General features: G+C 36.0%; 2 protein-coding genes across 5 annotated transcripts; both read left to right on the top strand.

Moving 5' to 3' along the window:
* Positions 1–1,111: 1,111 nt before the first annotated feature.
* On the top strand, positions 1,112–5,575 carry dpagt1 (dolichyl-phosphate (UDP-N-acetylglucosamine) N-acetylglucosaminephosphotransferase 1 (GlcNAc-1-P transferase)). Its single transcript, XM_026211817.1, has 9 exons — positions 1,112–1,877; positions 1,968–2,088; positions 2,634–2,847; positions 2,967–3,113; positions 3,543–3,627; positions 3,794–3,982; positions 4,238–4,325; positions 4,755–4,910; positions 5,128–5,575. Exons 1-9 carry the CDS (start codon positions 1,714–1,716, stop codon positions 5,191–5,193), a joined length of 1,230 nt encoding a protein of 409 aa, XP_026067602.1. The 5' UTR covers positions 1,112–1,713; the 3' UTR covers positions 5,194–5,575.
* Positions 5,576–6,181: 606 nt separating this feature from the next.
* On the top strand, positions 6,182–12,289 carry hinfp (histone H4 transcription factor). Of its 4 annotated transcripts, none has more exons than XM_026211813.1 (10): positions 6,182–6,278; positions 6,685–6,892; positions 7,681–7,910; positions 8,065–8,164; positions 8,786–8,938; positions 9,108–9,185; positions 9,291–9,411; positions 9,540–9,678; positions 10,261–10,385; positions 10,818–12,289. In XM_026211813.1, the coding sequence occupies exons 2-10, from the start codon at positions 6,730–6,732 to the stop codon at positions 11,176–11,178; spliced, it is 1,470 nt and encodes a 489-aa protein (XP_026067598.1). In that variant the 5' UTR covers positions 6,182–6,278; positions 6,685–6,729; the 3' UTR covers positions 11,179–12,289. The 4 variants fall into 4 exon arrangements, with proteins under 4 accessions (XP_026067598.1, XP_026067599.1, XP_026067601.1 ...); XM_026211814.1 differs by having other exon boundaries at positions 6,183–6,278; positions 6,688–6,892; XM_026211816.1 differs by lacking the exon at positions 6,182–6,278 and adding an exon at positions 6,304–6,463 and having other exon boundaries at positions 6,688–6,892.
* Positions 12,290–12,426: the final 137 nt, after the last annotated feature.

Here is a 12,426-nt window from a genome sequence, read left to right as displayed (position 1 = left end):
TTTTTTTTTTTGAAGTGAAGTGAAGTGAAGTGACATTCAGCCAAGTATGGTGACCCATACTCAGAATTTGTGCTCTGCATTTAACCCATCCGAAATGCACACACACAGAGCAGTGAACACACACACACTGTGAGCACACACCCGGAGCAGTGGGCAGCCATTTATGCTGCGGCGCCCGGGGAGCAGTTGGGGGCTCGAGGGCACCTAAGTCGTGGTATTGAAGGTGTACATGCACTCCCCCCACCAACAATTCCGTCCGTCCCAAGACTAGAACCCACAACCCTTCGATTGGGAGTCCAACCTTTTGGTAACATTTTACATTTATAAGTATTTTATTACTATTCTAGCAACATTTTATATTCATAATGTACATTTACAAAGATAATATGAATATAAATACATTTGATAAATATATAAAATATATTAAAATATTAATATTTTAAAGAAGTCAGCTTGCAATAATCTTCTATATGTAATACTTATAAAATTTTATTAAAATACATAATTTTATAAAATACTTAACCACAATCATAAAATATGTATTATATATACACATATTATTGTTTTAATATGCTTTCATTCATTTCAATGTATTGTAATGTATTCATTTTCATGTTTTGTAACCATCTTATAATATTTTGTGTAGTCTTTATGCTTATAAATGTTGGGTTCATTATTGTAAAACACATAGGGTTATTATATGATATTATAATAGAGTGAGCATAACCTTTGATGACTGTCATATCCCAATTCCAATGTCTTGTCTAAATTATTGTAATCCATGTTTAATCCAATAAGATTACACCATTGCCTTTTTCAGCCTTTTTCCCTTAATTAAGATGTATGAACTTAATACATTTTTAAATATTTACATGTATGGCTATATTAAATAGAATATTAAAAAAAAGAAGAAGAATACGACGTAATGTTGTTGTTGATGTTCTTATTTGGTATTTCTAAAAAACTAGAGTCATGCCACAAAACATAATTGTTGATTCAAGCGACCGAATCATAATGATTCTACACCAAAAACGAGACCTTTAACGTGCTATTCATTTTGTTTCCGGTTGTGTTACCTCTGCAAAGGTTCGACTGAAAACAAGATAATAACAAATATATTTATGTATTTCTCTGATAAATTATCACTAACTTACTTTGTGTTTATCAGTAATGTGCTCTCAATCTTTTATTGTCGTACCAACAGTTTATGAGAGTATAATAAGCAAGCTGTTTCAATGTCCCCACTCGGCGGACGGATTATGTTGACGGAAGTAGACGTGGATTTTGTGATGAGATCAGAGCCAACCTTTACAGTAAACTGATACATCTGTCACATTTTGACGTCAAAGAAGCTTACGTGTAACTAGTAACTCATAACCTGAACAGGTGCTTATTTGGCCTGGATTATTTTTATCGCTTGACTGTAATTTACCAGTGTCAATGAAAATCTAGCTGTCATCATAAAGCCAATGAACTGCCGTTCATTGAATCAATACTTTTGTATAAAAACGGTTCGGTCGATTAGAAAACAAGCTGATTGTCATTTATGCGCGCATCGAAGAAACGTCAGCCAATGACCGCTCCACTATGGATAGGCAACATGAAAGGTTTGAATGTTGCTGACAGGAATCGAACGTTGTTTTCAACTAGATTTATCCACTGATATATAGTACCGTAGATCCAGTATATTGTATTTTTATGTCGTAATAGTCCATGGAGAAGATGTCTCCAATTCCTGCAATTCCTCTTATCATCAACTGTTGTATGTCTGCACTTGGGTGCATTGCAACAGTCAAACTGATTCCTGCTTTTAAGGATCATTTCATATCTGCCAGACTCTATGGCATGGACCTAAATAAAACCATAAAGAAAGAGGTGTAAGTAGTTGAGTTTTACATCAAATGTATGAATGGCAATTTGATGCTTGGAACCTGAATTTAATGCTTTCTCTTTTTCTTATTAACCAGGCCTGAATCGCAAGGTGTAATCAGTGGTACAGTCTTCCTCATCATTCTCTTCCTCTTCATCCCTGTCCCCTTCCTCCAGTGCTTTATGGGGGAGCAGTGCCAAAAGTTCCCTCACAATGAGGTGAGTTTATCATCCCTTAATTACAGCATAGTAAACACATTTCAAAAATTCACCACTTACATTACTGTTGTGTTTGGGTTCAGTTTCTTTAAGGAAATTAAATCAAAGTGGCATTAAACTGTTTTTAACATTGATAATGAGAAATCCTTCTTGAGCAGCAAATCAGTATGTTATGATTTCTGAAGGATCATGCGACACTCAAGACTGTCACTGATCACAGGACTGAATTATATTTTAAGTCGTGCTGGGCAATGATTAACTGCATCCAAAATAAAAGTTATTATAAGAGACTTCTTTAAAAATTAAATATAAAAAACTTACAGACATAAAACTTTTGAACAATTGTGTATGTTTTAAGACAAAAATTAGTTTTACCATTAGCTTTTAATGACCTTTGTTACTGAGAACCTTTACTTCCATACACACACACACACACACACACACACACACATGCATATATATATAATATACATACATACACATATAATACACATAAATATAAAATGGCAGTCATAACTATGGCATTTGTGAATATGTCCATGTAGTTTGTGCAGCTGATCGGTGCTCTGTTGGCCATCTGCTGCATGATATTCCTGGGCTTTGCTGATGATGTTCTGAATCTGCGATGGAGACACAAGCTGCTGCTGCCTACTATGGCCTCCCTGCCTCTACTCATGGTCTACTTCACTAACTTTGGCAACACTCTCATTGTCGTGCCCAAACCTTTCCGTGTGCTGCTGGGGATGCATCTGGACTTGGGTGAGTTTGACAGTCTGCTTAAATGTCTGGTGCTCTAGATTTGATTGTATTTGCCCTCTTGTTTGATATGTCCAGTATGATTGTCCATATTCTCAGCATTATTCTACAATGTGTTTCAGGCATTCTGTATTATGTATATATGGGAATGCTGGCTGTATTCTGCACAAATGCCATCAACATCTTGGCTGGTATCAATGGCATTGAGTCTGGGCAAGCTCTCTTCATATCTGGCTCCATCATCCTCTTTAATATACTGGAACTCAATGGTGAGGGGAGGGTTTCTATTCAACCGGTTTTATCTAATTTTCCACCTGCGTTCCACATGCATAATTTATATTATATATATGCCATTTATATATACTATACTGTTCAAAAGTTAAAAATAATATTTGTATGTTTTTGAAACACAAGTCTGTTATGGTCCAAAAGGGTGTACTTATTTGGTCAGTTAAAAACAGTAAAACTCCTGTTGGGAAATAACTTTTTTTATATATAAATATATATTTTGAATGTAATTTATTCCCGTGTTGGCAAAACTCAACTCTCAGGAGTCATTACTCCATTCTTCAGTGTCACATTATACTTAATTTGTTTAAACCTCTCTGACATTGCTAGATTTTTATTTGAATAAGTCTGTAGATATATTTTCTAATTTATATTGTTCAATTGATCTTTGATTAACGTTTCTCTTTCAGGAGACTACAGGGATGACCATGTTTTCTCTTTGTACTTCATGATTCCCTTTTTTTTCACCACATTAGCCCTCTTCTACCACAACTGGTTTGTTAAAATATTTTGCTTTTTGATCATCTTTACTTACTTTAAGAAACTTTAAGAAAGCCCATTAAAATACTGACCTGTAGTTTGTCCACTGATAATAATGATAATAATCTCAACCACTTCTATTTTTGAAACTATAATATACAATTGAATATTTTTTTTTTAGGTACCCTTCCTCTGTGTTTGTGGGAGACACTTTCTGTTACTTTGCTGGAATGACGTTTGCAGTGGTTGGGATACTCGGCCATTTCAGTAAGACCATGCTGCTTTTCTTCATCCCCCAAGTCATCAACTTCATATATTCTCTGCCTCAGCTGTTTCACATTATTCCCTGTCCCAGACATCGCCTGCCTAGGTGGGTTATTACACTAACATTTTCAAATCTAGCTATAACACAGATTCCTTTTTACTTACAGTAGAATTTATTTTGACACTCATTGAAAGTTATTTGAATATGTGGGCATTTGAAGTGTTAAACTCTTTAAGTAACTTTTTTACTTCTGATTTATTTGTAAGTTTTATACATGCAGTGTTGCCTAAACATTTACACTTTAGATAAGGCAAAGTGAAATGGTTATGAGAGCTTGACCTCTGAAACTGATTGATGCAGGTTACAATCTGACACGGGAAAGCTTGGCATGAGCTATTCCAAGTTCAAACAGAAGGACCTGGGAAAATTAGGGCAACTTATTCTGAAGGTAAACACAGTATTTATCATTATGAAAAGGTCTAGGAATGTTTGTTTAAAAGCAATTAAAGATCCAGGAGCGTAAAGCTGCAGTCCGTAACTTTATTGTGTGTTCAGAATTTATATAATAAGCAATTACACCATGAATCCATTTTCCAAACTGTTTTTTTTTTTTGGCTTGTACTGAAACAATACGGTACACCTATAATAAGTGTTTATATTCGGCCTGTTTAGACTGGTTCGGGTAGGTACCGCTGCGGAGGAGCCCAGTACCTGCGTGAATCGCCATAAACAGAGAGAAGTAGCTCCGGCTACTTTGTTCTTCTGCCAGATGAACGCGGTTCTGTTTATTAACCGCTAGAGCGCCAAAAAGAATGGACTGAAGATTTATATGGTATTCCCTGTATCTTTGAATGTGATTTCCTCTTTTATCCTGCAGGTGGCAGAAACGTTATGGCTACTGGATGTGCGTAGAGGGCAGGAAGGAGATGATGAGTTTATAGAGTGTAACAACATGACCCTTATCAACCTGGTACTAAAAGTACTGGGACCTACCCATGAGAGAAACCTGACTGCAATAATGCTTTTAATACAGGTGAACCCCAGTAATTTATTCATTACCATAAGGCCCCCTTTAGTCACAACAATATTCAAAGGCAAGGTTTGATTCATTTATGTGACTTTTCCAAGTGTAGAAATCACATTTTCAAAATCAGGCTACCTCATGTATGCAGGTTTTCAAAGACTGTGTACATTTTTCAAAAGAAGCTGGTGTTTTGGTGGTTTTAAATAATATTTGATGTTTTTCTCAGGTCTTGGGGAGTGTCGTGGCATTTGGAATCCGGTATCATCTTGTGCGTCTGTTCTATGACGTCTAGACCACTCAAGCTCCTGAGAGACTTTACAACATGCTACCTTCATTTGAAGAACAAACAAAACTGACAAAAAACTGATTGTTAATGATTATTATACTGTCTGTCCTCTATGGGATCTTGATACTACACACTGTATTCCAGCTTCTCTGTCTGTATATCTGCATGGGATGGGACAGTGTACACACATGCCCTTAACTGTCATTGGGGCATGAAAGCTCTGTAGATAATGAACAATGTCTGCATAAGGATATCCAATTATTTTGGCTGACCTGAAAAGAAGGTTCTATTCTGAAAGATTATTTGATATATGCAGTTGTATTTTTTTTTTAATCTAATATTATGCCTTTTGACTGATTTAAATAAACCAGTGTGACAATGGACCAAACTAACTTCCGGAAAGGAAAAAGTGCTCTATATTTATACAGTTTTATAGATCAATTATTGTATATTTTATAAGTTTTATTTATTTTGTTTTCATGCAGTTTTCAGACCAAAAATCAAACATAACCCAAACATTAATACTAATACAAATTTTCAGTTATTTAACGTGAGGTTTTACAGGTTTTTATATTCCAAGGACTCTCCCTTTCCTAAAATACAAAGCCAGCTGTTAAGTTTAATATATAACAACCCTTTTATAATGTGACCATAGTAAGTGTAGTGTTTTAATAAGAACATTATGTTTGCAAAAAAATATTTTTTGTTATTATACTAAAATGATGGCAAATTGTTAAAATATTGTCTAGAAAATAATTACTTTATCACATTGGATATCATATTAGAAAAAATATGTTTCGCTTTCTTGAGATTTATTAGTATAGCACAATATTTTCGCTACAATTCCAAAGCAGATTTACATAAAGTAGTGCCATACAGCAAGTAAAAATTTTTTACTGAATATAAAGTGCAAGTCGAGCTGCGGAACACTTAAATGCGTTTGGGTGTTTGAGGGAATGATAATTGTGATGTACTGCTTGACTGCAATTTGATTGGCTGAGATTTGAACGCGACGCAGCAAAGGTGAATTCTGATTGGTTTGGTTGTTTCATGGGAAAAAAGTAAGGAAATGCTAGAAGTATTTGCAAAAGGTGAGTTATTGATCAATATTTGTAAACAACTGCAGACGCCTTTCCTCGCGAATTATCCTTGAATGAAAACACATTCAATTATTCACAACCGAAGCTAGTCAAAAGATACTAGTCAACAAAAATGGAGGCAGAATGTTAACTTACCTTTTTGTTTTGCTAACTAGCTATGTGTCATACAAGCAAAGGTAGCAACTTCGACTATGATTTAATAAAACTACTAGCTATACATTTGGTAATTAAGTAGTTTTAATATGTTGGAGGTAATCATTTTGCCCCAGTTTGTATTGTAAATGTGGTTATTTATCGCCTTTAAAAACAAACTGGCCGCTATGGATAGATAGCTCGAGTTGCGCTGTTCAGAACAAACTTAACGTTACACTCATGTTAGATCTCGCATGTGTTTCAGAAGACGGGAGGACCACACATTGTGCTTTACATTCAGTGCAGCAGGATGGCACCGTCGGGTAAACGCGCCCCGCGCAGAGAGGAGCTGCAGCTGGAGCTGGCGTGTGAGTGGGGCTCGTGTCAGGAGACGTTTGACAGGATGCAGGAGTTTTGCCAGCACGTGGAGCAACATTATAAAGCTATCGTGGACAGTGAGACAGACTTGCCAGGTTCGTCCAACCCTTGAAAGTGTCAGGTGTCCGTGTTGATTGAAATGTCTTGTAATGGAAGCATTTATTTACTTATCTTTCTTGTCTTAAAGGGATAGTTCACCCAAAAATGAACATTCTCATCATTTATTTAACATCATATTGTTCCAAAAAAAATTTATGGAACGCAATAGGATTTTTTTTTGAAGATTATCTACTGCTTGCACTGAAAACAAAAGGTGACTATGGATGTCTCACACTGACTTGGAACATAGAGTATGAGTCATATGGACTAATTCTAATGATTTTGTAAATAAACACTTATATGATGAAACTAAAATCAATACTGATTATAAAAGCTAATTCCAAAAATTGATAAAAATTCTCAATATAAATAATACTTTATATTAAAAGTCTCCGTTTGTTGTAATTGTGTGCTGTAAAGTTATTGTGTAAAAATGGGTAAAGATTACATTTTAAGAATTAACATAGCATGCTTTGCAAAAAAAACAATAGCTTATCAGTTCTGGTATTATGTGTTTTAAAGAGGACCATTAGTCCTGAGGTTTTGCTAGTAACACATAACATTTAATATGTCTTCATGTATTCTACATTGTATCAACAGTCAATGGCACATTTTATGCACTGTTCCTCTGTCTGTATTAATGTTACATTAGTGGAGGACTGTTGAGTTTTGACTTTGAGTCATAGTAGACGTGTCAGCTCAACTTTTCTGGCAGTAACCCTGAGGCACCGACTCCATTGGTCTAGTCCATAATCAATACTTGGCTTGCCTGCATGTTTTACAGAAGAGGAGCATAACTGTCTGTGGAGAGACTGTGGCTTCTGCTCAGTGGAAGGAAATGCAGAGATTCTTAGACACATGTTCTTTCACTGCTACCACACCAAGTTGAAGCAATGGGGTCTTGCTATACTCACCGACCATAGTGACATGGGTGCCTGTTCGGTTGGCCTCCATAACCGCAACATTGTGCCCGAGGTCCAAGAGAACTTCCTTTGTCTTTGGGAGCACTGTGAGGTATGGAAGCAATCCCAAGTGTTGTACTTTTTTAGATTATGTGGCTAGTCAAATCAAGTTTATTGTGGGAAGAGTTTTTATTCTATTATATGTTTTGTGTTTGGCAGTGCTTTCAAAAATAAAGTGCTCAGCTGATAAGCGTGTTTGTATTCAGATGTCTATGGATAATCCGGAGTGGTTCTACAGACATGTGGAGATGCATGCCCATTGTCTCGAGGCTAAGGAAGAGAATGTGTTGTTCTGTGGATGGAAAGGTAACAAACAACTTCAGGGCCCCTCCATTGTCCACAACAATATTTTAAAGCCCTATACTTTTTCTAGTAATTTTAATATAGTGGAGAAGCATTATTGGTAAGGATAAAAAAAATGAAATGGGTTAGAATTCTAGTTCTAGTTTTAGTTGTTAAATGTGTTCTATTTACTAAATGTAATGTAAATCTTAGAGCTTAACGTAGAGCTTAATGCATGTTTGTTATAATATGACTTTTCCAAATCCAAAGATCACACATTTAAAAATAGGCTAGCTTATATATTTACTGGGAACCCCAACTCTTAAAAACAAACACATCTAAAATAAATAATTGTAGATGTTAATGTTTTTTAAAAATGTCACCCTAGTTGTTTTTGGCACCTGGTTGAGAACCACTTCATTTATTAGATGCAGCAATTCAGTTATGAAATAAACACATAATCATGAAGAATGGAATAATCAGTTATTATGCTTCATAATGTCCAGACTGCTACATTGAAAATTGAATATTTGTCAGTTTTGTCTTTTCTGGACCATATTTGTACAACATATAAGAGTTTATTTCTCTTTCTTTGCCTGTAAAGATGTGCAAATTTGTTGGATGTTTTCATTTTCTTATTTCTAGACTGCGAGGCCTCTTTCAAGGGCAGGTTTAAGTTGCGAGAGCACATGCGTAGCCACACACAGGAAAAGCTGGTGGCATGTCCGACCTGTGGAGGAATGTTTGCCAACAACACAAAGTTCTTTGACCACATTCGACGGCAAACCTCCATAGAAGGTGAGGGGGTTGTGTTTGAGTTTGTACAGCAATAACAGAATCTGAAAACCTTCTGTATTGAACACATTTGACACTTTGAATTCTTGCATTGAACATAACAAAAGAAAATGATTAGACTGAGTATTATGGCTCATTACAACCATTTGTTTGTGTGCGATTGTGTCTGTAGGTCAAAGATTTCAGTGTTCTCACTGCTCTAAACGTTTTGCCACTGAGAGGCTGCTGAGAGACCACATGAGGAACCATGGTATGGGTCTTTTTGTATGCTGAGTGTCATTATGGTTGTACATTGTTCTGCTGTATTGAACCTCACAGGCCTTTATTTCCTTATGATGTTCTTCTCTGTTCAAAGTCAACCATTATAAATGTCCACTTTGTGATATGACCTGTCCATCACCGTCCTCGCTGAGAAACCACATCAAATTTCGTCATTCCAACGAGAAGCCTTACAGCTGTGACTACTGCGAGTACAGGTGAGGTCACTTCATTGCCAGTGAGTCGTTACCCCTGGCCTGGATATTTCTGATTTTTTAGTCTGCCATTTAAGACCTGTTTGTCTGAACATGATCTGACAGTTGGTTTGTGTTTGTCTGGTTTGCAGCTGTAAAAACCTGATAGATCTGAGGAAGCATTTAGACACGCACAGCAGTGAGCCAGCGTATCGATGTGACTTTGCAGATTGTGACTACTCCACTCGCTCGCTTTACTCAATCAAGAACCACTACAAACGTGTTCATGAGGTGAGCCAGTCAGAGCCAGTAAGAAGACATCAATATAAAATAATGAAATATCTTCTTTTGTGCACCACAGAATAAAGTAAGACATATAGCATATTTTACTTTATTTTATTTTATTTTTTGACATGAATATGGCCAATAAAAAATGGGGTCCAGCAAATGGTAATGTATAAAATTAGTACATTGTTACTTTTAGGACTGTTTTTCATGATTTCAAATGTAAACAGGAAATTTTAATTTCTATGAATTGTTTTATAGCCTGTAATTCAAGTGAGAATTGTTTGTCATTACAAGAAATAAAGTACTAAGGTCCAAGGTTTGATCTATAAAAATGATCTATCTAGAGATAATTAATGAAGGTACTTCTATAGATGTAACTTCTCTCATACAGCCAGCAACACAATAAATCCACAATAAATGTATGAAATAAAAGGCAGAATACATTGTCTGGAAGAGTGAGAGCAATTAAAAAAAACCTGAAATTTCGTCAGAAAGTGAATACAATTCTGCATCATTACATTTGCACTCATATTCAGCTCATAGCTTCAGAATAGCTAAAACGTTAATGTGTTGTTTTGCATTTAGGGAGATGATACTCCTCGCTATAAGTGTCACGTGTGTGAGCAGTGCTTTACCCGGGGGAACAACCTCACTGCCCATTTACGCAAGAAACATCAGTTCAAATGGCCTTCAGGACACCCGAGATTTAGGTATGAAGACTTCCTCTTTGACTTTGCTTTTGATTTCAGAAAGCTCTCGGTAGATGGTTTATGTGGAAACCTACACTACCGTTCAAATATTTCAGATTTGAAAGAGTTTTTTTTTTTTTAGTTTGATGTTTAAAAATCTATTCAAAAACAGTCATTTTTTTAATATGCTGTTTAAAACAACTGTTTCAGCTTTAATACATTTAAAGACTTTTTAGTGTTACATGATCCTTCAGTAATCATTCTATTATGCTTGAATGCATTTGTGCTGCTTAATGTTTTATTTAATTTTTTGTTGTTGTGGAAAACATTACTTTTGCAGTTCATAAACTTTTAAGTAGGTTGACCACCCATAGTAGATGCCATATTTATTTTGATGTGGACATTAGACCTGACCCGTCTAACCTGACTGTGGTTTTCACCAATCTTTTTCAGGTATAAAGAGCATGAAGATGGGTTCATGCGCCTGCAGCTGATCCGCTATGAGAGCGTGGAGCTGACAGAGCAGCTGATGCGGGAGCGGCAGGGAGAAGGGGACAGCAGTGAGTCCAGCCAGCAGAACGTCCAGCCCGGGGAAGACATGGAGGAGACGGGGACCCCCAGCACCATGAGTGGAAATACAGAGGCAGGAATAAGAAAAGAGGGAGTAGATGTCTGTAGGACACAGGAAAATACAGAAAGTGTGTTCTTGGTGTTGACAGCCGGCACCTCTGCAGAAACAGACTCTACAAGGGAGGGGGCCGTAATGCGTCAGCTACAGGACACTGCCCAACAGCTGGGCATGGAGGTGGTTTAACTGCACCTCTGATATCTGGAATACCTTAACTGCTGTGTCAGGCAATAAAAAGGTACATTAGGACATTCCAATTAACTCCGTGACAAAAAGTACTATGACTAACAGGGGACCAAAACAGGAATAGAGTGTGTGTGAGAATTGTCATCATCAAACACCGCACTGAACAGAACAGAGAACGCTGAATCACAAGTTAGCTCTGAGGATGTGCTTAAATGAATAGTTCATTCAGAAAGGAGCTTTATTTGTTATAATTTCCTCACCCTCATGTCTTTCTGACTGTTTATTTTGTTTGTCACAAAATGCAAAATGAGATGTCTAACACAGTGTGAGTTGCCTTTTTCTATTCAACAAACATCAATAATAATTTATATTGCCAAGCTCCAAAACAGATTAAAAAAAACACCAAGAAACTATAATAAATATAGACTTTTATGCTATCAGATTTTTTCCCCCTGTTTGGAAGTCAGTTTCCTTGTAGGAAAAGCACAAGCACACACATTCAGGATCTCTATATTGTGTTTCTTCAAAGAAGGACCCAGCAGGGTTAGATGATAAGATTGAGGGCTGAACTATTCTTTTAAATTTGACTTTTTGTGTGTGAGTGTGTGAGTGTGTGAGTGTGTGAGTGTGTGAGTGAGTAAGTGAGTGAGTGAGTGAGGAACAGAAACGTTTAATCCTACTGAACAGTTTAATCAGCTTTCTTTGACAGGTTCAGACTTAATGTGAAGGAAGATGGACAGATCTCTGTGGAGAGCTCTTTACAGTGTATAGTTTTATACGGTGTGCTTCTGTTTTAAAGTTTAATTGGAAGTGCTTCTGAATTTTTAACCACCATTACCGTTAATTTATTTTTCTACTTTAAATTGAGATCAGTTCTGTTGTGCAGAAAGGCCCATTCCAATTCCTACTGCTCTTGAATCAAAGTAAAAAGTAGGTTCAATTTTGTTTTATTTATATATCATTTTTTTTTATTTACCTTTTCCTTAGGACTATTTTTTGCCATTGTGTCCTAATTATTCATAATCTTATTGAAGAAAGAATTAATTTAGGGCATACTGACTATACAAATTGAAATAATTTTGCTTTAAATAAACAATGGTAGTAATCAGTACTTTTTTGTCCTTTTTATTTTGTTCTTCTCTAATCAAAATATTTTGCATTTAAACTGAAATAATTTCTTACCATTCAAAGTCAGAAATGTTTTTTTTATTTTTTTATTTTTAGTGGTGCCATCAGATGAATGAATTA

The sequence above is a fragment of the Carassius auratus genome, chromosome 30 (assembly GCF_003368295.1).
Source record: "Carassius auratus strain Wakin chromosome 30, ASM336829v1, whole genome shotgun sequence".
NCBI classification, from domain to species: domain Eukaryota; kingdom Metazoa; phylum Chordata; class Actinopteri; order Cypriniformes; family Cyprinidae; genus Carassius; species Carassius auratus.
Note: the sequence above shows the minus strand (reverse complement) of the source record. Positions and strands in the feature narration are given on the sequence as shown.